This window comes from Hyalella azteca, unplaced genomic scaffold, assembly GCF_000764305.2.
Source record: "Hyalella azteca isolate HAZT.00-mixed unplaced genomic scaffold, Hazt_2.0.2 contig2483, whole genome shotgun sequence".
Taxonomy (NCBI): domain Eukaryota; kingdom Metazoa; phylum Arthropoda; class Malacostraca; order Amphipoda; family Hyalellidae; genus Hyalella; species Hyalella azteca.
Window position 1 is genome coordinate 240894 of NW_025932756.1, and position 27631 is coordinate 268524.

The following is a 27631-nucleotide window of genomic DNA, read 5'->3' on the forward strand; positions in this document are numbered from 1 at the left end:
TCACGGCAAGTCTTAGTCAAAGATAAGATACACCAGCAATCGTGTTTACTAACTTCTGTAATACTCAAGGTTTTTCCAAGGGCCTTCTTATACAGGGCAAGATCCTCAGGCTTACAGCAACTTCAGAGTTCAAAACAGTCGCAATGCAACTTTAAAGCTCAAGACAGTCGTAATTCAACTTTAGAGACCAACAGTCGCAATGCAACTTTAGATAGAGACAAAAACAGTCGCAATGCAACTTTAAAGCTCAAGACAGTCGTAATTCAACTTTAAAAACCAACAGTCGCAATGCAACTTTAGATAGAGACAAAAGCAGTCCCAATGCAACTTTAAAGCTCAATACAGTCGTAATTCAACTTTAAAGACCAACAGTCGCAATGCAACTTTAGAGACCAAAACAGTCGCAATGCAACTTTAGAGACCAAAACAGTCGCAATGCAACTTTAGAGGCGCAAGTCTGAAGTGCGTCAAAACGTTGCGAAGCTCTCCGCGTCAACATGCAAAACTCCGCAAATTTACTCAATAAATACGTGATCGGAGTTGACGTTTAAAGTGGCATAATATTATCTGTTTTAGGTTTTTGGAAGTTTATGCGTTTGAAACCTCGACCCGAAAATGCAGAGAGATTTTAACTCCCCGTATGGCATTATTGCAACCTCATGATGACATAAGAAAAATTTAAATTCTAGGTTTTCTTGCGGAATCAAGAGACACCGCTAAACCAGGCAGAAATAGAAAACAAATAATATTCTATTTAATTTGCACTTCTATGCAAGTAAACTTTAACTAGAATCACGAATAGACTTTTCGATCACAACTGAAGTGGTTGTTTTTAAAAATTCTTAGTAAATGGGAGTTTATATATATTTGTACATTAATTATGATTACATTAGCCTGAGAGTAATTATAGCACAAAATTGCCTTAATGTTCCTAAACCGGTGACTACCGAGTCGACACAAAATGTATCATTTGACACCAGGGTTGTAAAATCGAAATAATGTAGTAGGTTAACCCTATAGATACTAATATTAAAATTATAAAATTAATGTAAGTAACAAAATGAACATTGTTTTATCATTGCCGCACTTTTTGATTATCTCAGTTTACGTTAGCCCGTTTAACGAATGAATTTAATGAATGACGATTCATTCTTTGAAATTGCCATTTCATATAAGTAATAGAAATTATTGCATAATAAAAAAATTATACGTTGAAGCCCATTATGTAGACAGTATTTATAGTTTTAAAGATATCTCATGAAAATTAGGCTTATTATGCAAGATTCGCTTTTTTTAATGCTATTGACGTATCGAGAACACCTGTGACGTGTGATGTTGCTTTCAAATATTCCAGCGATATCCAGTATGATGGTGCAGAAATGTCTAGCCTTGTCTCCGGGTATTACCCTTCCTCGTACCCTGCAGACTGGACTAAACTGCATCGAAACTGCAGCGTGCTAGGAAGTAGGTGACAGAAGAAAGACTTCGCTCGCAATCGCACCCTAACATCGTCAGTTGTTAAGAAGCAAGCGTACGGTGAGGTTGTGTCCGTCCCGCCTTAGAACTCTCGTGACAGATCGGAGAGTGATTTCCTACAACCGACGGAGAATTAGAAGGCCTACGCCGAGACTTCTAACCTGCCTGATAAACAGAAGAATCCATCAACTGTAAGTGAACATTTAAAACTGATTTGAATATGTTTCGACTTCAGCTCCAATATGATTATTTTGAATTTCTTACTTTTTTAGGTTCTCGTTTTAGTTTGAAATTTTGTGGTAAAGTGGAAATATTTTCCCCACCTTAGTAAGAATCGAATTATAAAGATACCATCAAATAGCACGCCTTTGAGCAAATGCATCATGCGAAGATTCATTTTAATCACTATTAGGCCTATGTATTAGTAAAAACTTTTGCACAGTTTTCTTTATGTTTATTTTGTGGTTGTTTGTTGGTATGAAGTTCAATTAAATACCGTATTCTTTAAAAAGTATTAAAAATAGAAATTTGGTTGGCAAAACGCTGCTAGCTTGTTACACTTATGATGACCGACTTTGATCATGCAGTCGACACGATGTAAATAGAAATAACACTATAAATGTGTGTAAAAATATCCTATTTGTTCTCATAAGAAGAGATTGTGTCCACGTGTATGATGGTCAGTAGGCATTTATAGACACCGCCCGGGATCTATTTCTGAAGTCTTCGATTGAAAAATTTGCTTCGAGTCTCTGAAGGTAATTAATTATACAAGGAAGTTGTGTCTTGAGTAGTAACTTTTTGTAAGTGATTCCTTAAAAATGATTTACTATCATCTTGCTTATGTTATCAAAAGAATGGGTCCTAGACCTATTTCGCGAGGAAGCTACTATAAGTTATTCATCCTGCCTGTTTTCGTTCGTAAAACCCTTGAAAATAATTCAGCTTTTTTAAAATACATTCATTTGTAATATTTAAAGGGATGTAATTGCCCTTCTAGTGTGTTACACTTGGTTTTTATCTAGCATATCGGAACTACACTCGACCGATTGACCGATTTGTCTATAGCCTCATCTCCTACCCTTAAGGTGCTTGTACACGAGGATAATAGTGGCGGTCACTACAACTATCAAATAATAACCGAAACTAATTAACTTGCTGTTACTATAGGATCGTGTATTGACACAGCGGGACACGGATGGATCCAAATACCCTCTACACGAGGACAGTAGCATAATAATTCGTCGCAAATAACATTTGAAAGTTTTTCTGGCCGGCACTACTGTCCCCTTATATGTACTATTACTTTATCAGTGCCATGCTTGATATATCTTGGCGGGTTGACTTAATTATCGCTTGACGTCGCTTGCGAGACAGTCCGTCGCCGCGGGGCAAGACTTGGTGTCAACGGCCGTTAAACGTAATTAGCTTTCGTGGAATATCCCAGGCCGTGTGGGCCTGATATGTTGCCATCATTCTTCTCTGGAACTTGGTTGATGTTTATCAGAAATTATGGGTTGACGGACGTGGACATGTTGTGGACTCATGATTGCGAACATCATCCGAGTAACTGTTAGGTGTTTATTACAATTTTGTCGAACATTAACTTTAAGAAGCTCGGTGTAGCAAACATTTTAAAGCCAAATGTAAATGTAATGAGTATAATTTCTCCGCATAGATAAAGATTGGCGTAGTAGCAAACCTTGTACCCGGAGGTTTCTTTTTATTGGAAACTTCTCCGATTCCTGAAAAGGTTATCGTGTACTCGCAGCTATCTATTCCTAGACTCAGATGTATTAATTTTTCAAGGATTCAAGTATCAATGGTACGAGACTTTGTTTCCAAATACGTAGAAATATGATTTAATCTAAATCCATTCACACATGATTACAAAACTCTTTTTGAAGTGGCGGCTGGTAATTCTAAGTGCATGTGGCCCTGGTATAGTATCGTCAAGGCTAATACATGTATATACAACCAATCCCTACACATTATCTGGATAATTTCTTAAGATTCATAGTACAAGATATTGACGTGATACAGAGGCACGTTTCTATTGCAACATTATCGACAAGGCACTGCAATACAGACTTGGTACTGTCAGAAGCACGTACGGTCTGTGACGTCCGTTTCGCTCTCAAAATTTACAATGATTTATTGCATTCGTTGAATGCCAATGATAAAAACTAAAGCGTATATCATTACATGAATGTTCTATAGAGAACTTGATATTTTTCTCGGATTCTCACTGAAACTTGGGCTTTATTCGTACTCCCATTTAGTATAATCGTCAGTTATGGAAAGATCGGGTTCCAAAGGCCGGATCCCTTGTGAATCAAGTCACGAAAAATTCAAGAATCGGCAACAGGCCCCATGGGCCTTTTTCTTCAATGCCGACACTTCTATTCTATTTTATAAGCTCGCCGTTGTTTGCAACACGAGACAGGTATTTTGTAACAATAAATCCCTCGTTGCAGCTCACAGATTTTTGTCCGATTGCGAGATCATTGTTCTCGGACTATACACATGAAGGAGCAGTGGCATTTTACAGTCAACTGTTTTTCGTTTCTACCGCGTTACGACGTAACGGATAAATTTTAAGACCTTGAATGCCATGAGCGCTGCTGCCTGGTGGTGACTGCCATGGTTGAATTAATTTAACCATGTATTAATTCAATCATGGTGCACACTGCATCCGCAGTGTTCATGGAGTCTGAATTTCATTTGCTTGGTTCCGGATCATTTGTGCTCTCAATTTATCGTAGTTGCTGATGAACAGTGCAGTCACGCAGCTCGAGGTTGCGCAACATCACAACTTCATTGTAAAATTAATCGCCTCACAATTCTGGGAAGTTATGTGACTTAAACTGAGAAGAGGGTATAATAGTTGATGGTCGAATTTTCTCAGAATAATTTGCTCGTTACGGAAGTTGCTTATCTATTCCTACCGAACAGTTCGTGATGAATAAACCAACAAAAGTATCGAACAAAAGAGTACGTAGAATAGTTAATGAGGGAAACAAATTTATTCCATAATTGTTTTTTAAAGGTATTTGCATTACCCTACCGGAGAACTTTTGGTGTTGTGCAGCGAATCGAGCTCTTGCTACCAGCAAAAAACATACCTAAATAGGCATATTTATGACGAGAAAAAAAAAACAGAAACAATCATCTGGGGACAAATGATAAGAAAATTTGTGCCTATTATGCAATCATTGTTCTGCACGAAATTCATGGATGTACCCCGCCTGCCTGTGACCTTGCGTCCAGTTTCGCAACCCAGCCTTATATGCTTCCGCTTCCTCGTACGGCCGTGTATATGTAACTCGCTAGGCGGGTAAACTTCTGCTCCTGCTACGCTAAGCACTTGTATTTATTCATCGCCATGTAAATTCGTTGCTCAAACAAATTTACTTAAGTTTTCAATTAGCAATTAACCCATGAGATTACCTTATGAGCCAAATCGAGCCAAGCATCTTTAAGATTTAGTCCTGTGATTAAAATGAGGACCGTCAAATTGCGATGTTGATAATGGGACTAACGTCAACATTTGTAACACCACAGTGCGATGTTGATAATGACACGCACGTCAACATTTGGAACACCACAGCGCGATGTTGATAAAGACACGCATGTCAACATTTGGAACACCACAGCGCGATGTTGATAATGACACGCATGTCAACATTTGGAACACCACAGCGCGATGTTGATGACAAGCATGCCAACATTTGTAACACCACAGCACGATGTTGATAATAACAAACATGTCAAGATAAATAGCATAATTACAGTCAAGAATGCAGCAATGCTGACGGCCTCATTTAATGGGGGCTAATGCATTGATCTGCTCGCTGGGCACGACTCTGAGCCCGGGAACCGTGGTCAAGGCCGCGGAAGACATTGATCTCGTATCAAGACTACTGGGTCACCCTCTCCCCTGCATGTAAACAACCCTTGCTTCTCGTTGTAATGCAAGGCTTGTACAAGCATAAGTGATATATTGCCTACCGTCAATGGCGATAACGTCACCAGCAGCACTACAGCTGCCGACTTTTAATAGAAAAAAAACTATTTTTTAGCCAAAACCTGAACCACAATTTTTTACTAGTGAGACCAATACAGCTTTTAGTCATTATGCGGCTATCGAACCCTAGTAATTGTACTTCTGACCAGTATTATACAGTTTTTAGAGACGAGGTATAAAGTGCCGTTTCTGCTGAATGACAATTAATGAGGCACTGGCTGTAGGCTTTTTGCTTGAAATCAGCATTTTATGACTATTTTTTTTCAAATTGTTAACGTTTCCTCTGCAAACAAATGACTGATAAGGTTAATTTGTCAGATTTTTTGTACTTTGTCAGTTTGTGTCGGGTGTATGATTGGTATCTTGAAGATTTGGCGTTTCATTTGTTAATTCTAGAATATACGCACATTTGTTAAAATAATAGATATTTTAGTAAATTCCAACGTTCGTTTATACAGGGGAACTGTAACTGAAGTTTACGTTGCACAAACTTCTATGGAGGCATAACCCTGTCGACGGGAAGGGATAAAAGTTTCTAGATTTCGGTAATTTTAAATATATTTCTACGGTTTTTTTTGGACAGTTCACTTTAGTTTAGACCCAATGTATAGTGCCAATCCTCTAAAATACAATCTTATTGTCCCATGTGAAGCAATTTTCTATGTTTTTTTTTTTAATCTTAGGAAAAATCTATGTTTTCTTTGCTCAAAAAACATGCGTGCTACAATCGTCGAAGATTTTCTTGCTGGTGGGGAAAAAGTGCCAACTCATTCACATAAACCAATTTCAACATTCTAATTTGTACTTTACTTATAATGTGCTTTGAAATTTAATTAGAAGTCTCTTAGTAACCACCAGCGTCGTTCAACTTACCATATATACTTACCGCGCTCCAAGTATGAACGTGTTCAAGAATAGACTAGATAAAGTTATGGAAAAATATATGTTCTGATTTGAAATGCCTAGCACCATATCGAACCCGGTGGAAGTCTAGTAGCTACTTCAAACTATCGTCAGTCATGAAAAGATCCGGTCAAATGACACGGTTTTAGAACTATGAACAATGCACGAAAAGGAAAAGAATCGGCGACAGGCCACATCAGGCCTACACTTCAGCGCCGACATCACTATGTTATGTTATGTTATACATAGATCACTAATAACGAGTGCGGCAGCATGCGACCTTGACCGTTTTATAATAGGTTTCCACGAATATGTACCAAATGAGAAATCTCCGAGCAATGATACTTATTAAACAAGAGTGCAATCTATCATTTATAATGGTAACTTACTCAGCTCCCGAGTAAATTGAAATGTTATATTAGATATTAGTCTCCATGGTCGAATATTAGTGTCTCATTTCATCTATTCATAAGCAATTTTAATTGGTGTCTTCACGCGTCATTCACATACGCTGCTCATTAAAGGGTCGTCGCAAAATTTACTCGGTTGATGAATCTAAACGTTTTATGGATGGAAGCAAGCATGGTTCACGTATTAATCAGTATCTTCATCTTCAAGTTTGTTCTGTGGCACAACGGTGCGCCAATATACTTGTGGTCAGGAATTTCACAGTGTCTCGTCGAATATTCTCTATGATGACTTGTTAGAAAACTATTAGAAAATATCACCACTTATCCTCGTATGCCATGGTTGAACTCGTATAAAGTTGACCCATCAGAAGCTCATTTTTGCGAATGTAGTTTGTTGTTCGCCTGTGACGTCACTGATCTCGGTGATGTCACAAGCATTAACCATTCACTGAAATGCGATCAAACCAGTCAACCAATCAGTCATGGGAATGACGGAATTGCTTACGTTTCTCGATCTCAGTGACGTAACAAAAAAGATGAATTCTCGTAGGTCAACCTCATATGGTTGATATAGTTCAACCATGCTCGGAAGCAATGCATTCATGTCAGCTGGAAATTGAACTCCATTAAATAGTTTCGCTATCTATCGCTCACAACTGTCATCCTTGCAAATAATTACATTTTCTATTAGTTACTAATAAGTACTTTTCAGTAATCGCGTTTTAAACTTAAACGCTTTTCTCGCTCGTACCTAATAGATAATATACATTCGCGTTCTCGTCGTTTTTTTTTTGTGCTCAATGAAACGTATTTTACTGATTCTTATAAAGTTACTTAATATGGATATGACCTCAACTGTCAGTATTATTCTGCTACCGGTAGTTAATCTGAAATAAATCGTCTCATCTCTCTCATTTGCAAGATTTGTTTCTGAAATTTTTCTTACTGTCACACTAGCGAACGTTTCATGGATCTTCGAAATTATGCTCTTACGTACACTTAATTAAGAGAGGTTCCAAACTTTTTGTGGGCGAATACCGTTTTAAGGTTCCGTTCAGTCGCTCCGTACACTTAGGCACCACTGCATACTTCTGCTATTAATATATATTAGCCGCTAGAGTGTAGCATTACTTTCATTTTCTATATCTTAACCACATTAGATAAGTGCACTGTTTGAAAATAGTGGTACCGTTAAATTCTGATATACAGTTAGAATGAAACGGCATATCTTTGCTGATTACCTTGTGTCAGGCAGTTAACTTCTTTGAAGTTAAAATAACCTGCTAAAAATATTTTAATAAACCTAAATCGTCGGCGTCTTCTAGATTGGTTCTAAGCATTTCAGGCTTCCACTTGAGGTACCCGTACCGAAGTTTGAGGCACGCTGGCCTATGGTTGAATTAATTATTATTAATTCAACCATGAGCTGGCCTATGTGGACGAACTCGCATAATCCTGACACAAACTTATCGTAAGATGAATTTAGTTCATAAGTTTATTTGCTTTCTTACAGGAAGTGTTATTTTGTTGCTTCGCGCGCGCGAGGTGTAATATATTTTCATCAGAAAATCGTTTACTCTTTTGATGTTTCAATGAAGTATCCTCGCGTAATTTTCTGATTTTTGCCATCTTATAAAGTTGTGTTCTTAATAGCTAGGGACGTATTCTTGAAGTATGAAGATACATTAACGAATGTTACATGCTCACACTCTTCTTCATGAATATGTTTAAATTAGTTATACAATCATCGAACACAAGTTTATTTAATCATCGTTGATTTTAATCATCATTGATTTCAATCATCTGTGAATAGTTTTCTTCAAATGTACTTATGCCTAGCGTGATTGAAGCATAAACCTAAGTGTCGTGCAACATGAAGCATGCGTAGCGACTAGTGATTGATACGAGGCGAACTAGAGCTTGTTTGTGCTGACCTCATAGCTTTCCGGCGACCAGGCTCTGCCTGCGTCCCTACAAGATGGCAGTGCACACATAACCATGGAGTATTTCCGCCCTAGTCTATATTTACAGTCTGCTTTAAAAGAAGGATTGATTTCCTGAAGGAAAACGTTCCATGCCTGCTTTTGACAACAGCCTTGGCGAATAATTTGCCGGGTGAACAGGTCGAATACCAATAATTAGTGTATTGAAGGTCAGTTATTTCTTTCATTCAAAGTGGGAAAATTTTTTTTCGTATATTTTTGTGTATGTATAAATTATCCAAGGTACATTCTGTATTTTGCAGCAATGTATTGGTAATTATGCAGTATCTCAACTGTAAGTGGTGCCTGTTGCGCATTTCGGATTTTTCCTCGGTTATCTCTATTGATGTGTTATCTCAAAATGCAGCAGTCACGGATCTTTTACGTGAGGCTTCCGGAAATATACCAGCAAAATTTAATTCATGCTGTCATCGTGCTGAATCGCTCGGTATATACTTTCACGTATGATTTACTAAACTTAAACTTCATCTACGCTCACCTAGTGAGTGTTTTCTTTGTAGAATTCGAGTTCTATATTTTTTACCTTCAGGATTATTTGTCTATTGTTTCGTTTTATTTATTTTCTTTTTTAGATGTTTATTTATCTATTGTTTATTCGCAAAAGTAGCTGAAATACCAAATTTATAATGAAATATTTCACTACGAGATCGAGCACTATCATATTAATCGTAAGCAAGACTATTAGACTACACGAAGTTTAGGACTTCTTACTCTCATCAGAACGTTAATTTGTTGCCGATAAATGTAGCCCAAGGCAATAAATTCCGAAAGCTAAAACTGTAGCTTATCATATCTCGTTGTCTGACTCATGGTTGAATCATGGTCTGACTTGCTCTGGAGGAAAACGAGTCGGTTTTTTTTTCTTGCATGATGTAACACTTAATTTTTAAGCTCACTGAACTTTCAAGACCGGTCGCAAGACAGGCCGGAAAATTGTCCGAGAGGTGTTCGGTAGGGTCGAGAAAACGTACCGCACGGACTTCACGGCACCCGCGAAGGTTTCGTGCCAGCACGGGATTACTGATAAATAGCGCCCCGCCCTCTTTATCCTCAGTTACGTCCTAGACTCGGTAGTGGACAGTGTGTTGTCACGTAGCGGCGTCGCTTGTGCAGAAATTCGGACTAGGATGATAGGGTTTCATTTATTACTCTGTAAAAAATTAATTTATATTATTCATCCATTATGGAACTGCTTTATTAAATAATCATATTTATGAATTAAATCTTTAATCCCATGAATATTGTATTGATGCTGCATGTAAAATGTGTTGCATCACATTTTGGTTGAACGCTAATTGTGAAAATAGTTTCTCGAACACGAAGTGTTCTAACGTATAGAAAGTTGCCTTTATTGCGCTTTATATTTTGTTATCGTATCAGTATTTCTGCAGCAATGAATTTACATTTGTATGTCTAATTAGATCATGCTTATTGAGCACAACTTTTATCTGCACGCTACTCACCCCCGCATCTCTGCTGCTGTCACGGAAATTCGTTTGGTGGCTTGAATAATTCTTAAGAAAAATTTCCTTAGAGTAAAATATGCCGAATGGTCTTTTTCATCGAGCTGCGGTGTCTACAGCCGATAACCCTCCTGATTCAATTCATGATTATAATTATTCATTCATGCATCGATGCTAGCGACAATTATATTTGCCTATGGACAATTTGTTTCAGATGTTAAAAATAGTTATCAAAAGCTCGATAAGTCGTTCTCAGCTTATGCATTGATAGCTCGCTTCAAACGCTGGAGCCGACTACTTGTTCCAAGATGCTGAAATCAACTCTTCGACCTTTCAAGATAAAATATTACCCCTCGTAAAAATTCAATTAAATTATGTGCGCACATAATTGTGGACATTGGCTATTGAATTTTTATATAGGTAAACTTCCTTCACTAAGTTGTAGCCAGAGCTGGGCAGCGCTACTTAGAAATGTAGCGGCGCTACCGCTACCGCTGCATGCTCTAAATGTAGCGGGCGCTACCGCTACCGCTACACCCACTGGATTGTAACGGGCGCTACCGCTACCGCTACAGTAAAATGTAGCGCGCTACATTAGCCGCTACAATGGCCGAAATTATTGGAAATCTCTAAATATTTATTGTTCTGCTATTGGGATTTACTCATTAACATTTAATGATAATAAAACATTTTTAAAACATATCATGCCTTAAATGTAGAGCCGCTACCGCTACCGCTACTGAAAATGTAGCGGCCGCTAGTAGCGGCCGCTACATGTAGCGCGCTACTGCCCACCTCTGGTTGTAGCTCAGTTTCTGGTTTGTGCACTACATACTCCTACGTTTGAGCCATGAGTCTAGCCTACCCAACTCTTCGTAGCCGCGCGCCAGGTGTCCATTTGGCCTTGGGCGTGAAAAATCCTGCATCTCGAGGACCATCGCGGGCGACCCTGATGCATATTGTGTTGAGCTGGCGAGGTATAAACATGTGCGTGTAGTGCTCATAAAACGGCGTATGAGTGATTAAATGTACTCTAAATATATACTCTTAGCAATAAAAGACTGAATGTTCTAAACGTTGCAGTGTAATTTTTCGTCGCGGCAATTCAAGCGTCAACAAATGGGAAATTTCAGTGCTGTGTCAGGTTTCCTCCGTCTTGAAGAATAATGGATAATAATATGAATTTCTGTTCCCCTTGCCCTGGTCTTTAGGAGTAGGAATACCAAGCTACCGTATTAAAAAAACTTTACGCCTTCACAGATAATTATTCCATGACAAATATTTCCGTCTTGATTCTAATGGCCTCCGGTCATGAGCTCTAAAGGTCTTACTTCTCATTATCAGTCCCTCTGTGCTTTATTCGGACTATTTCTTTGTATACATGGTGTTAGTGTCATAGTGTGAAATATGCAATAAAAAATATGAACGGCTCCTTCCACGTGAATTTATTTGTCGTTAAATATTATGCATTATGTCTCGTCTATATTGTGTCGTTTAAAATTTCGGATGAATTGGGTTCATTAGGAAGCAATAAAATTATCACATCTATGAGCTCGGATCGTTTCTAGATTTAATAATCAATTTTGGTTACCTGTAGACTAGGAATTAGTAAATAATAATTGTACTACAACTTCGTAATTCAGTTGACTTTGTGTTGTGTTGTGTACCGTCGCCTGTAGGAGCTCTTGGCTTGCGTCCAAATTCGACTTCATTTCTCTTACCCCGGAACTGAGCAATGTAGCCCGGCAGGCATGGGCACTACCTAGACCTTATTAATAAAGGTTGTCATATTTTTTATCATATATTTGAAAGCCTTAATTCGTTAGAGAAGGACGTCAAACGGAACTCAGGCATAATGCCTACATCACTCACAAGAATCTGTAACTTAAGTGGCGCTGAAAGTGTTCTAATGAGAATAAAAGGAAGGGATCCCAAGCCAATTTGGTGGTCCCAAGCCATTCTTACTGGCCAAATTTGCGTGGGTAGCTGTAAACTAATCTAATATTTTCTAAATTTTATCTTGATTCTATCAGCCAACACTGCTTCTCCTGTGCATGTGATGGATATGGGAGGTTTGCGATATCATAGATATGACCCGTGCGTTTTAATGGCAATTTTGAACGTTATAATGCCCGACCGAAAAGTGCGTTTAAGTAATTAGAACAAAGTTTAGCAAGCCCATTATTTGGCCCCACGAGGAATTGCAGAGCGCCTAATGTGCAGAGAGTCCACGGCCGGACCCTGTCGCTGGAAGCGGTCGCTTGCGCTGCAACTCGTCGCACCAGTTCTTATTGCGTTTTGAATACAAACACAAACCCTTCGACTAGTCCCGCTACACTAACTAATAATTTACTTTCTTTTCCATCTATTATGAATAATTTCAAGCGTATATTGTTTAATTTCATGTCTACGTCATTTATTAATCTGGAACTATCTGTGCCTCTGCACAAGTTAAGACTATGTGCGTTGCCTGCATTCTATGCAAATAATTTCATGACCGCGCACCCCACCTTGCGTTCAGGAGACTTGTTCATGTGTTCGGCACGTGCAAAGTGTCGCCTTTAGAATACCACGGTCAACCATAAGGGGCGAGACATGAACAAGTGTTTTGAATGTTGAATCGATAATATTCAGTCAAAAGGTTCTTCAGCCCGTTATAAATCGAGGATTTTTGTTTCGAGTGCTTTTTTTTCTTGTTTCGAAGAGGAAAAATATAGGTGATAAAATATTTTGCGCCTTCGTGTTAATTTTTGTAACCGTAGATTACAATGCAAAGTGCATAATTTTGAGGAAAAAAACAATATTTGTTCTATAATAATGAGTCTTGGCTCAACGTGTGACGAATGAGAGGCAACAAAAATTGGCGTCGACATTCCAGGAATTTAATAAAACTCATAATGGATACGTTTGATGTCGACTTGCATGATCACGATGATACGCTCCTAGTAATTCGCTCGAAAATAGTTTAATCTCAAGCGTCATTTGCTCGCTCTACGTGTTGGTATTGTTATGAACCATTCATGGCCGCGCACTCCGCGCCTTTGAATTGTCTATTTCTTGCTTGCTGTTACAACAATGGGAATTAAGTTGAAAAGGAAGTTATATAGTTTCATATATTATATATACCTTACGTACGGGTAGGTGCGGACTCTGTGTACGGAAACAGTACGTATGCTTGACCTTGAAGTTCGTTCGCTGCCACCAAGTTTTTTGTTCGGTCTAGTGAAGCTTGTCTGTGTGCATATAATATAGCACCCTGTTCCGGGCACTGAAAACTAATACTAGCAACATGTTTTTTTTCAGTTTCGCTCCATACTCTGCAGGTAACTCTGGAATTTAGCAAAGCATATTATATACATTACCATACCTCATCATGGAGTTTTCTGACGAAGATGTTGCGGTGTTGTTCATCCAATATTTGGAGGGTGAGAGTAAATTCTTAAGAAAATGTATCAAGGTATTCATAATCTGCACACTAGGTATGCACTTTTGACTATAAATTCACGGATTGAGTTTATTTATATCGGCCACCTTGAGTGTCGCGGCCACTAATGTCGTCTAGGCGAAGTCCGGAAGTCGTCAATCCCGCCTAACTACCCCTGAACTACGTCGACGACCGCGTGCTTGACCTCAAATAATTATTAATAACCATTTTCGCTGAAGTAATTTAAGATTAATCATTAAATTCTATATATATCTAAAAAATAATTGCTTTTTCGTCTTTAATTGCAAAAAGCAAAATTTGCGTGAATCTTGAAGTAAGTTTAGTGACCACAATTACCAGCGCTGCAGGTTGAACTATCTTGCGCCGAACGTGACAATAGACGTAGTCCAGCTTAATAATACTGAAGATTTATTTCGTCGTCATAGCCCACACCGACGCAGTGACGATGGTACGAAGGTCGGACGTAGTTTCTATTGATGAAAAGCAGGCTGGAGTACGAAGCGTATGAGCTACACACAATAGAGTGTTTTCAAGGCTCCTAGCTGCCTAAACATTCCAATGATGTACATAGGCTATATCATGTCATATATGCATGGCATACATTTTTTAAAGAAATTTGCGGCTAATCGCGTAAGTTGCGAGACATGCCTCAAGTCGACCGTGACTTCTCTGGCTGTGTACCGTTTCATTTTCATAATTTGATGTAGAAATATTCTCAAGATAAAATCAGTAACTTGAAGGCCGTGGTTTGGTTTCAGCATAGGCGATTTCGTGCCTTATCCGGAGGCCGTCCCAAATCAATATTCGTCGGATTTGTAGCGGAACAAGCATTATGAGGTAATGATTTTCTGAGGTATAGATATTTTGAGGATGTATTCAGCTCTCCAGATGTCTAACTTATCAACGACGAATAGTTAATTGTTCATCATCGCTCGATTTAATTTTTGAGGGATTAATTATTGACACGTTTTCATAAAGGTAGATACCCCGGTTAATTGAACAAAGCTCAGGTACGGCCGCCTTTCGACCTTTCTCCTATTTGACTGTAGGCCGTGCAATTAGTTTGTTCTAACAATTAATTATGAATATTTTTTGTGCAGGAAGGATGGCTGAGCCTACAAACATCGAGGAGCGCTTGGCAGCTCTTCCTAAGCCAGGATCTTTTGACATCGACGACGAGGTGCCCAACACATGCATCATCTTCAGGAGCGGCCGCCCTCGGGTCATTAAGGCCACATCCTCCGACGACCTGTACCGACAGGGGCTCCAGCCTTACCCTCGTAAGGACTTGACGACTCATCACGCCCTCTTAGTGACGCGCGCACTAGCATCACTACACGCACATTGCTCCGTCCTCCAGAAAGACGGGCTGGATCTCCCCAACCCAAATGTAGCAGAATTACGAGATATCGCTCGCTTTGCTAAGTGCCCAACCGCAGCCTCCGGCAAAAGCGAGTGCAGTATGGCTAAAGTTGAGGTGTGTAACGGCGAATGTGGAGACGCTCTAACTTCAGAAGTTACTCAAGTTGACATTGCTAACGCCAATCTTGATATTTTAATTCATAGGCTCCACGCCAACCCAGATAATGGCCATATTAGGAACCGTCTCGCGAACTTGAGATCGGATTTGCCGACTCTCATGGATTTTATTAGATTTTCGTCAGCGGTGAGCAAGAAATGGATGGTGAGCGTTGGACCGATCAGCACTTGTGACGTGTGGATAAATCGCCACAACGAAGAGGACGACATTGTAGCTCTTCGTCTACGCGGAGGAACGTCCCTGCGAGCACCTCCCCTGCGAGACGCGGCATGGGTGTGGCTCACTCTTCTCGAGCCCTCGATGTTGCGGGAGCGTTACACTGAACTCTGTGACGCTTATTGCCTCACTTATAACTCCACCCACCACCGTCTCGTCAGTACTGATTCAGAGCAAGAGCCAGAGGAACTTCTAACTTACTTCGACCTCATGAGGGACCTCGGAGAATCCTTCCTTCACGCTTTCCTTACTTTCCTGTACAAGTTTGTGGTGTCCAAAACATGGTTCGTTGACCGGGAGTTGTACTTGCCTTCCGGCATCACGCGAACAACAGAAATATTACAATATTTAATAGATAATGGAATCGTGGGCAGTATTTTCATAGCGTGATAGACTGCACAACGTATGCAACTTTAATTTTAAACTGTTTAGTTCGAATCGGAATAACAAGCAAGCTTGTTATGCACTAGCAGAGCATATACATTGACAGGAGAGTTTTTCCCGTATGTTTGTAGTGACAGTTATGTAAGCCCTTGAACTTAATAGAAATTCTTAAATGATTAACAAGCAACAGGAAATTTGTAAACACTGCCAGAATTGCTTACAGTTATTTGGTAGATCAGAATTCTGTGTTTAGTCTAAGCTTGAGGCATTCCCGCAATTCAATCATTTAAGCTATTCTAGTATAGACAGGAAACGTACGTAGTCATAATTACCATTTAATTATCAGTAGTCGCAGGGGCAATGTATTGATTGTATTCATACTAAAGATCTATCAATTCAATTTATTTGTATTCGTACTAAAAGATCTATCAGTTCAATTTATTATATGAACATAACATTTTTCTCGAGTATCGTGCCTTAATTTGATGCTCGTGTCTATTATTTATACGTTCCACTCCGGGATAGAAATTATATTTTATAAAGAAATGTTTAATATTCACTTTTATTGATAACCTTATTTATGGAAACTTGAAACGCATCAGAAATTAAAATGATTACAATGACAATAGAGGAGTGTAAGGTCATAAATTCCGGAATTATCCTAAAAATCTGTCCATATTCTACGGATCTATTTGAGGGCAATTTTCACTCTAGTATCAATGGTTTGACTATAAAAATTGCATTGAAATTCTTCTAAATGAAAGCAAGTCTATATGGATTGAAACTCATTACTCTAAATTACAAAGCATTATGAGGGTACATTTGACTACTCAGTATAGTGGTTATTACGATCATAAATACTGAATAAATATTCAGAATGAAGCGATTATGAGCCGTAGATCTTAAGGGTTCGGTCCATGGAAGTGGAGGCAAGGCTGGCAGCGTCAGCGGAGAAGCGGACGCCCGTGGCAAGGGCGGTGTGGTCTGTGAAGACGCGCAGCTCCGTCCACTGCTTGCACAGGTACACCCTGCGCAACAACCACACACGTCAACACAATCTACAAAACACTTCTACATTTCCCCTTATATATTTGTAATGACAGGTATTTTAAAGATATATCTGAGTCGGGACTATCTTTGATATAAATACGTATACGGTGATCGGAAATTAAAAACAAATAGTTGGATAAAAATTAATAAAATAGTGTCTGCGTTCAAGAAAAAAATTTCTAGGTCAGCAAATGAAAAAAAGTTACCTAAATTTCGAGGAGATACATGAAGAGAATTACAAGCTCACTGACTCCTCAAATTCAATGCAGCCAAAACGTAACAAAAAAAAAAAACAGCAAATATATTTCCTTTACGAGTTAACAATTTGTGCTAAAATCAGATTCAAACTCGGCAAGAATCCAACAACTGAATATAAATACCAGATGTTTATTTGTACATTTAAGATTCATAAGCTTTCAAGGCTCCCTCCCACTTATTAATATTTAAAAAGGTATTTTTCCGCAGCGATATCACTACTTCACGCTTATTGAACTACGTTGAAATATCAAACGTGCAGCAGCGTCACAGAAATACCCTTTGAACACAGCACTGACCTGACATCAGTTCCCGCCACGGCAAGGTAGGTGCCGGAGCGGTCGAAGCAGAGGTCTGTAACCTCGTATCCTTCATCCAACTGCAGGGTTTTGAAGTTGCGCAACTTGCGCAGATCCCAGAGCCTGACAGTTGAGTCCTCAGCGGCCGTGGCCAGATAGTAGCCGTTCTCGGAGAACGCAATCGATGAGATCGGACCACTGTGGCCTGAATAGAACAAATTACATTAGACGGCCATGAGGCAAATGACTCACAGAATAACACGAATATCAAACTAAAGTTATCGCATAGTATTTAAGAGACATGGGCAGAACACTTTTTTGACTGAAATTAGGTTGTCCAAACGGAACAAATGATGAAATGAAGATATGATAGCATTGCAAACGCCACAATCTAATGAAAGGATTCTAATTAGCTGAACAGTTCTTTTAAATAATTTCTTACTTAATCATTTATTATTATTATTATTATTAAATTGTCTTCTCGTTAATGCATGATCACAATTCAATTTAATTTCAATGAATAGTATGGTATTAATGCACATAAAGCCATTTAATATCGTCGTGGATGAGGAGACATCCGCCATCGTTATACAATGGGCCCACTAACATATAGCAATAATCCGGATGAGGAGACATCTGCCATCTCACAATGGGACCACAAACATTAGGTACAAATGTAATTACCAGGGAAATTGGCGACGTTGCTTCTTTCCTTCAAGTCCCAGATTTTGATGGTGGCGTCCTGGGTTCCGGTGCCTAAAATAAGACCGTCAGGGTGGAACTGAGCGGCCGTCAGAGCCGAGCTGTTGCTCTGGTCGCTCACCTGTTATCAGGGACAGATTAAACCACACGTTATCGATTAGGAAGAGCAGTTGTATGGAAATGAACATTAATGACGATTCGTGATATACAAGAAATCTATGCAACTAAGTCCTCTGCATTAAAATATTAAAAAAATACTTAAAAAAAACTTTTTAATAAGCCACGTTTTTCGTGTGGACTAAAAAGTAGAAAATAAATTATGGTTCGCCCCAAAAAAACGTGTGTCGGGCAGATTTATGATTAAAATATATATATACTTTACTCAATTAAACTAATTTCGGTCTATAATTACTAGTTTTTATGATTGTATCTGAAATTGTAAGGCGAAAATAGCCTGCATGCCGAATTTCAGATCTCTAGAACAATCAGAAGTGGGCTAATTTTCGTTGTCAATGTTAACAACAAACAAACAAACAAACAAACAAACAAACAAACAAACAAACGCGAAGCTAAGCTAAGAAAAATGTGTTAATAAAATACAACCTGCGACGTAAGCTTGTTAATGTTTTTTTTACACAATCTACACTTCGTCAAATCAAGTGAACATTCGCTTGATTTGAAATTGCATACGATATAATATTGAGAGTTAGCTCAACGCAGGTATAATTCGAGCAACTAAGCTCTTATCCTGCTGGCGTAACATTGATCACAGAAGCTGCCACGAAACAATAACCATTGAATCCCAATCTAAAGTAATAATGACTTTAAGAATCCATATTAGTATCAGACCAAGTGAGAACACCTAGAACTGGTGCCCTCCTTTGTTCAAAACGAGCTATTTCACTTGAAAATTTTTTAGCTGCCTGCGGTGTAATAGATGTTTCTTTCTTCCCTACCCCATAATGAAATGCTTAAAACGACACTAAATGAAGAGTGGACTACAACCGATTGTTACATTACGCGAAAATACAACAATGAAACAGTACATGTACTTCCATTAACAACAATCATATGACGGTAGATAACACCTGAAAGGGATTACAATAATGAAGTATACACATAAAGGATGAGATATGTGGTACCTTGCAGAGGACCCTGCCCGTACGGATGTCAGAGAAGGCCCAGTGGTGGTCCAGTGACGCGGAGAGGAGGTAGTCGCCCGTGGCGTGCAGAGAGAGGCCTGTCACGGGGCCGTCGTGAGCAGAGATCAGCTGCAGCGTCTGGCTGGTGCCCACGTTCCATACGCGAATCTGATTACAATAATAAATACAAATATTTGCAACGGCGTGCTTTCTTCATAGTATATTTCCAGGACATTAGCTCCATAAATATATAATAGAGAAATTCGAATTCGTAGAACCGTTTTATGTAGCATAATAATGCTCTTCTTTTTAAAATGATTTTAATGTTTTTTATTGGTCTATATTTCTTGGTTTTTGCTGCAGCAATACTTTTTGAATATATTTTTAATATATGAATAGAGAAAGAGAGACATCAAGTTAAGTGAATAATTTAGCATATAATAGATTACATTTAAAACAATGAAAATGTCGATGAGATTATGCTACAAACTATTCTTATGCACTGTAGTTCCTCTTCATTTGGACACAGTAAAAGTAATTCTCGTGATAATATCGTGCTGCATTAATGGAACATTATTGACTTGCTCCCGAGTCACTACTAATGAGTATTACAGCAAGTGCTACTGCCAGCGCTATGTACTCCTCGCAGAGAATGCTATGCCCGAGTATTAATGGATGTACAATGAAGTGTGATCATCGTAGCAGAGGTGAAGAACTGCCGGTAGAGGTGAGGGCTGTGGCGCTTAGTGTGGATGTACGTAAGAGGAATGAGAGAGGGGATGTGTGATGAGGATGTGATGGAAATGGTAGAGCGCCTGATGATGTACTCCACCTGACGTTAGGTGTACGACAGAGAACGAAGAGTGAAGGTAAGTCCAAATAAGTGAGAGTTAAAGTAATGAGAGAACAGATGAGGATTACAGTGATTGTAGGTTTATCGGAGGGAGCAACTGTGGATGTGGTTTAGAGTGCAATAAGATGTTTTAAGAAAGTGTGTCGGCTGAGAGAGAGAGATAGAACTATCAAAATATTCCTGACAAATTATGAAGGGAAAACAAAATTCCATTAAATAAAAATAATTACTACATTAGTTACAAATTTTAAAGTCCCAAAATTTCTTTAACTTAGGCTTTATGGGCTTCAGTAAATATGTAATTTTTAATTGCATTTTATTTAGCCTCAAGGAGGCATGAGGGCTGTGCCATTTGAATGACAAGAGCGGCGTGGCTGCCAAATGGAAAGATCAGGAACGTTCCCAATTTAATTTTAGTATAAGAAATAATGTGAGGAAATTACAACTTCACAAGACCTCATGCTGTCTTCATGTGGGTTGCATTGTCAGAGCAAATGGCAAGAATTTTAATTAATTTCAATTTGATTTTAATTAATTTTAAGTGTTTCATTAATTTTAATAAATCACACTAACATTCATGAGGCTTCGGCTGATTAATCACACAGTTAATCATCTCTTGGGCTTGGAGATTGATGCGTCTGTCACATTTATCTATAAACATATTTAATATGTTTGAAATTCGTACCTTGACAAAGGAAAGGGATTCTTCCCTGTGGGAAAAATCGTAACTTCATTCATTCCTATCCTATCACCAAGTATGTTGGCTTTATTAATTTATCTCTGTTTTTAAATTGCAGCTTGTAGTTAACTTTATTCCAAAGTCCAAACCTGATAACAAAATCTTGATGAAGAAAATTACTTACACTCCTGCAAGTTACTATAACATGTGAAAACAACAGAACCAATAACAACGTACTCTTTACAAGGTAAGTTTTTTAAACAAAAGAAACACGTTTTTTTACTAGCAAACACACGTTTTTCTGAGTGGCATCATTATTTGGGTATTGATAGTAGTATGTCTTACGAACAATTGAGGATGTAAGGTGACAAACAGAAAGTAAGAAAACTTCCCGTGAAATGCAATGATGGAATTCTTTTACGTTAATAATTTTAATATTAGGAGCAACGATCAGATTCATTTGAGGTAATGTAGCGCAGTGTATAAGAGAAGGTGTCAGACCTGCGTGTCTGGCGACGCGGTGATGACAGTGTCCTCCGTGGGATGGTAGACGACGCACGTCACCTTCTTGTTGTGGCCCTTCAAGATGGCTACCACCTGCAACACCAGAGGCAGTGTTAAGGACTTATTCTGTTACAGCGCTACACACGGCAAGAATTGTATCACTTCAGTAGCTCTTCCTCCATAAACGTAGCTCCACTATTGATATGTGTACAGTCAAGTAGTATTAAGTTAACAACATCAATAATATTCAAACTGATTAATAATACGGTTCTACATAAATCTTTAATATCGCATGAAAAAGGATACTTCTGAATTCCTAAACTGAAAAGTATAATAAAATCAATGAAAAACTAATGCCTACTTTCTAGGAAAAAGTAATGGCATTTATTGGATTTTATCAAAAAACAATTGATAAAAAGGAGTCTGTATAGAATATCAAATCTACAACAAAAATTGTATTTATTCCATTTTAGATGCAAGTTGAAGAAGGTAGAGCAAATCAAACGCATAGGTACATAATCGAAGAGATCGCGAACTGGAAAGTCAGACAGTAATGACCATAATTTTGAAAACAGATAAATTCATTTTATTTTTACATGATGGCGATGTTTTTCCAATCCAAACACGACACAAATGAATTTTCATTACAAATTTAGCAACTAATTAAAAACCTTTACATTTATTAAAAAAACTGTATTAGTTCGTAAGCATTATACATTCACTTAGCAAACTTGTATTAGTTTGGTAAATTAGAAGAAGAATTAGAAAGGTAGAATTATATTAGCCCATGACCTGTTCAGTATCCTTGTTGAAGACGGTGGCATTCTTATCCGCGCCGCCAGTGACGACCTTGCTGGTGTCCTTCTGGTGCACGTCCAGGGACAAGATGCCGGGCACACTGGCGCTGTGCAGACCCTGCGTACATAACCACGTTACTTGTGTGACACCAGGCAGCTTATGGAGCTATACAATGTATAGATGCAATATATACCATACAATGTATTGATGCAAGCTAAACTTGTAAGCATATTAGTGGTCAACAATACTTTTTTTGTCCCGACTCTCATTTTGTGTCACTTTTATTGTGCCAAGATTCATAATGAGTCAAACTGTTGTTGAGTCAAGACTCTTATTGTACTTTGAAATTGCAGACACAGTAAGAGTTTTCGTCTACGCCTCTTCTGACCTAACATAATCAATGAAGTCAATACAGAAAATCAACCACTTTATTGCACACCAGAACTATAAATAGAAGATAACCCGGTTCAGTCATTTGGACGTGAAAATATAAATAAACTAACATTCATTATTAAGATGGGAGCAGTAGCGCTCATACAACCATCAGCCGCATTATGAATTGAGGCATTTACATATCGTATTACAAATTTACAATACAAAATTGAAAGTTTGACGGAGTAATCATTCATAGAAAGGCAATTAAATTATTCCAAAAAACCTTAAAATTTGCCAGATTAAGAAGGGATAACTAAAATAATGAAGCCATACTGGGTGAGAAGCAAGAAGGGATAACTAAAATAATGAAGCCGTACCGGGTGAGAAGCAGAGAAGCAAGAAGGGGATAACTAAAATAATGAAGCCATACCGGGTGAGAAGCAAGAAGGGGATAACTAAAATAATGAAGCCGTACCGGATGAGAAGCAAGAGTAGAGAAGGCGCGAATTTGTTCAGGAGGAGTGAGGCCTTCAGGCACGGAGCGACCGCGCCTCTTGCGCTCCTGCGTGAGGGTGGTGGCGGTGCTCTGTAGCCGTGCTACCACAGCCTCGCTCAGACCTGACCAGTAACATGACAACATTAATAATGATCATGATTCATCAGTGACAGAGCATCATTATATTAAACCTGCAATAAAAAACTAGCAAGTATTTCGTAATGTGCATCTTTGTTTGGTCCAAGCACATCCTCTGCCAGGGGAGAGTTTGACGTAAATCCAGTTGTTCAACAAAATATCATCTGGATAAGTATAAATCTAGTTTAAAATTATACAAAAACACTGAAAAGTTTATTTCAAGCATTGAGGATTGAGCTTGTTCGAATTTTTTGTTTATTTCAGGTTCATTTTATAGAAACTTCTGGAGCATATAGGATGACGAAGGAAGTTTCAAAGTGAAATTTTGAAAGGAAGTTTCAAAGTCACTGTAGGTAGTGTTTTCCATTTCTAATTATACTCTAATATTACTACTTGCAGCATTACAAGCACCACTCCTTAAAGATTTTTTCACAAAGGTTGATTATTGCCGTAAATTCTTTAATAATATTGCTTCAATTATGTAAGGATTGATGGAAATAGAAATGTATAATATAATATAAAAGATGTTTTTTTTATATTTCTATATTTTGTTATAATATTAAATTTTTAGAATATGTATAATAAATATAAAAATAATCACCAGTAGTGGCAGGAGCAGGAGCAGCCTCAGGAGCAGCAGGTGCGGCGTGTGATGGCGTGTGTGAAGGCGTGTCTGCCGTGCCTCCAGCCTCTCCCGTCGCCACCTACACGTTATCAAGTTGTCAGCATACACTATGATCATTGTTAAATTATTCACCTAACGCAATCAATAATAAAAATTGATTAGAAGAAAAAGACATACAAAAATTGTAGGAAAAGACATACAGCACATCTCAAAGAACTTAGATGATAGAACAAATATTATTTCATTTATAATCGGCATTATACGAGCTAACTGGGTCATAGAAATTGCATAATTTAAAACCAAATTTGTGACAATTCAACTTGAGAAAATATGTAAATAATGACAACTTCAAAAAATAAAATAAAATAATAGAATATAAATGGCATGATAAAAACCAATCATTCATGTTTATCCTTGAAGAAATCATAGATAAGAAATGTAGAAAGGTTCAGGATGAATACGTACGCCATGTGTAGGTGTCTGGGGCTGAATGCCAGCCTGAGGCTTGAGGGTGGCAAGAGCCTCTCTTGCAGCCGTCACTTCCTTTGTGAGACGAGCGATGACTCGCGTCGCCGCATCGTGCTGGTACAGTGCGTGACTGTAAACATCATTGCTTGTATTAACATGCGGAAAGTCAGCCTGTAAAATTTTCTTGGACTATGATTGATTTCATCACAGACCAATATGGGGAGTAGTAAAAAACAAATGGGGGTGGCCATGATTGCAAACATTACTCAGCTCGTTAATATTTGAAAGTTATATACAGTGGGGGGAAATAAATATTCGTACACTTGAAAAATCGTATTTTAATGTATGTAAGTACACAAACTGAACAGGAGAAGTGAACTTACATACATTAAAATACGATTTTTCAAGTGTACGAATATTTATTTCCCCCCACTGTAATGGTACGTGGCACACACCTGTAGTTATTATGAAAATGATTCAAATAGTGTCTGACAGAATGACAATACAACAATGGGAAAGAAACATTCATACTTATAACAGAGCTCAGATTAAAATATTTAATATTGTGACTGTTAACTCTCCATTTTATCACTAACCACTAGGTACTAATTTAATAGAGAAATTAGTATATGATATGGCGAGAACATGTCATAGGTAAACCTTAGTTCTTGTTTGGCAGTGTGCAGCTGCTGGCGGAGGGAAAAGGAGTGCAGCATGACGCTGTCCCATTCGTCCTGCAAGGCTTTCAAGATGGCAGGTATGCTGGTGGCACTTGGTGGCTTTGGCTTCACAACTGGAGCAACTGGAAAAATTAACCATCTCATTGATAGGGTATCATGCAAAAGAGTGAGCTGCTTTACAGGCGTTTTTATTAAAATAATTTAAAAAAATGGGAACATTCTTTCTAACACACAAATAAGAATGACAGGAATAAATAAGATCCAGAAGCAATATGATAGAATGAAAAGAAATATCTCAATAATATCTAGTTGACCATCAATCATTGGGACCATCAATTTAAAGTGGAACCATACTTTACAAACAATTTGTGCAAGAACTCACTTTGTACAGCAGTTCATATGCAAAGCAAACCTATTTTTCTTGTTAAAATTAATAGAAAAGACTGATCTGTGTCAGGCCTCCACAAAAGTCACTTCTTTTACATATTTATTGCATTTACAATAGGATGAAAAAGGATTATTTATATTTGAAGTGTCTGATAAGGCATATTCCTAAGCCAAGATAGTGGAGAATTTAAATTTTATTTTGGCCAAGTCAGCAACCCACATGCCAGGAGCAAGCTTCTTAATGATGTGCAATTCATCATCAATAAATATCAACAGTTCTTATGCTAATTTGCTTTTTTTCTGCAGTGCCCGTGGTTGTACAGCAAAGTACTGTCACATAGCAGAACAAATTTTTTTAGATTAGAAGCTTCATAAAGGGGTTTGGTTGTAAGGCAAGACATTCTTAAGGTGGAGTTTGACTGTATCAAACAGGTTGAGTTCAATAAGTAGTGTAGTAAATGGCATAGTAGTTATAATACACTAAATTTAATCATACCCTTGATGTCAATGAGTTGGTCTATAGAGAGATCTTTGTTGTTGAGGGGGTCAATCCCATGCTCCGAGATGAACTTCTCGATGAGTCGCCTCTCGAATATACCGCCAGACACTGGTGATACGACTGCATGTTCTGGCACTTCATTGCTAACTGATGATGTAAAATAAAATAATCATGTGGCAATTAGACAAAGTCACATTTGACTAGCTAAATTATTGTTCCAGGAAGACAAAGATAATTGTGTATATTTATGAGCAGATTATATAGCTTTGTACAAGCAATAATTAAATAAGCTCTAAGTATCAATAGCAGTTAGAAAAAGAATGTTTGTAAATTTACTTACTTGCACATATGAGAGACATGGCTGTGTAGATGAATGTAGCAAACCTGAGTTAACATGAAAATGTCATGAAAATATTACACTGAATGATCTGGATTACATTAGTGAATAGGCATAGTTGTCAAAATTGATAAGAGAGCAATTGTGCCTGAAAGTATAGAAATAAATGGAAGTAGGTATGGAAGTAACACAAAGAATAGAAAATAGAAATAGAAATAAATGGAAGTATTTGGAACTAGGTACGTTGAACACTATACGATTTTTCATCCCGAGTCACTTTTTTTTAATTGCATTTTTGGCAGATCATTACATGAAATAATTGAGATTTCAAGAGAAGAATAACACGAAGATAAAATATTTGCTACTGAACCTTTCACAGAAGCAACAACAAACGAAACATACTGAGATTCAGATAACTCGGATGATGCAGCCACTGGCAATTCTGCTCGCCTATTGAGAATAGTCATTGTAGCAACAGTAATCACCAATTGTGAAAACAATGACTATTGACAGAGAAGAAAGTCAACTGTGATCGACATGGCCACATTATACTATGACATATATGTGGCTAGCCTGTGAGATTTAGTTATGAACTTTGGGCAGCAGATGAATCAGATGATATTTTTCTGCAATTGAAGCCAATCGGCAGATCTAATAGAAAGAGAAACTTATTCATGGGCTGGAACATAGATTGGTCCCATAAACATGATACAATTGGTCCCAAGTCAACATATTATATGTGATATCTATTCTGGTTTCATTTGGCTTCTCAAAAAACTTTTGAAAAAAAGGCTATTGCAATAAATTTTAAAGAAGATTGGTTAGGAAATGCAATAATGCAGGAGACCCTAAATAAAACAATCAGGGTCTATTGTGCACCTTTCTACTTTGATCCTTGAGGCTTGATAAAGTGCAATACAACAATCAACAACATCGGCCAGCAAAGAGACATCAGAACTTCAAAAGCACTGCAAATGCAGCGCTTCGTAAACAATGTCAACAACGCACCCACAAATATTCGTAAAATGGGAAACCTTCCTATTCATTTTGAATGAATGGAAGCATTCTATGCTTCAAATTAAATTTTATTCCGCCATGATTGATTTATCATCAGTATTGTCCATTATGAATAACCTTGCTTCATTTACTATTGGAAAAAGTGTTGTTTGAAGAAATGTTATGTTAATGCCAAGCAGTTCCGTATGGAACCAAGCTATAATTTTTTACATACCTACAATGAAAAATATATATATGAACATATTTTTTGTTTATTTCCATCACAAATGATAATATTCTCCATGGTCAGGAAGATCATCGAAGATGTGCCAGGTGCGCGGGAATTTATTTTGTCATTTTAACGACCTGCGCGGTGCGCCGTACTATGTTGGTAAAAAAATGCGCCGTGCGCCGTACAGCCGGGATTGCGCAAACACGTGCGCGAAGATAATCAATTTTCATTACATTGCGCCAACTGTGC

General features: G+C 38.0%; 2 protein-coding genes across 3 annotated transcripts; one reads left to right on the forward strand and one right to left on the reverse strand.

Moving 5' to 3' along the window:
- The first annotated feature begins 1527 nt into the window (after positions 1–1527).
- LOC108671290 lies at positions 1528–16417 on the forward strand. 2 transcript variants are annotated; one of them, XM_018158796.2, is made up of 2 exons: positions 1528–1667; positions 14828–16417. In XM_018158796.2, exon 2 carries the CDS (start codon positions 14833–14835, stop codon positions 15871–15873), a length of 1041 nt encoding a protein of 346 aa, XP_018014285.1. In that variant the 5' UTR covers positions 1528–1667; positions 14828–14832; the 3' UTR covers positions 15874–16417. The 2 variants fall into 2 exon arrangements, with proteins under 2 accessions (XP_018014285.1, XP_018014284.1); XM_018158795.2 differs by lacking the exon at positions 1528–1667 and adding an exon at positions 13414–13707.
- LOC108671289 (pre-mRNA-processing factor 19) lies at positions 16410–26332 on the reverse strand. Its single transcript, XM_018158794.2, has 12 exons — positions 26158–26332; positions 25815–25964; positions 24912–25053; positions 24249–24381; positions 23760–23862; positions 23000–23142; positions 22144–22266; positions 21349–21444; positions 19316–19483; positions 18156–18294; positions 17472–17676; positions 16410–16895 (listed from the first exon to the last, which is right to left on the reverse strand). Exons 1-12 carry the CDS (start codon positions 26174–26176, stop codon positions 16754–16756), a joined length of 1563 nt encoding a protein of 520 aa, XP_018014283.1. The 5' UTR covers positions 26177–26332; the 3' UTR covers positions 16410–16753.
- Positions 26333–27631: the final 1299 nt, after the last annotated feature.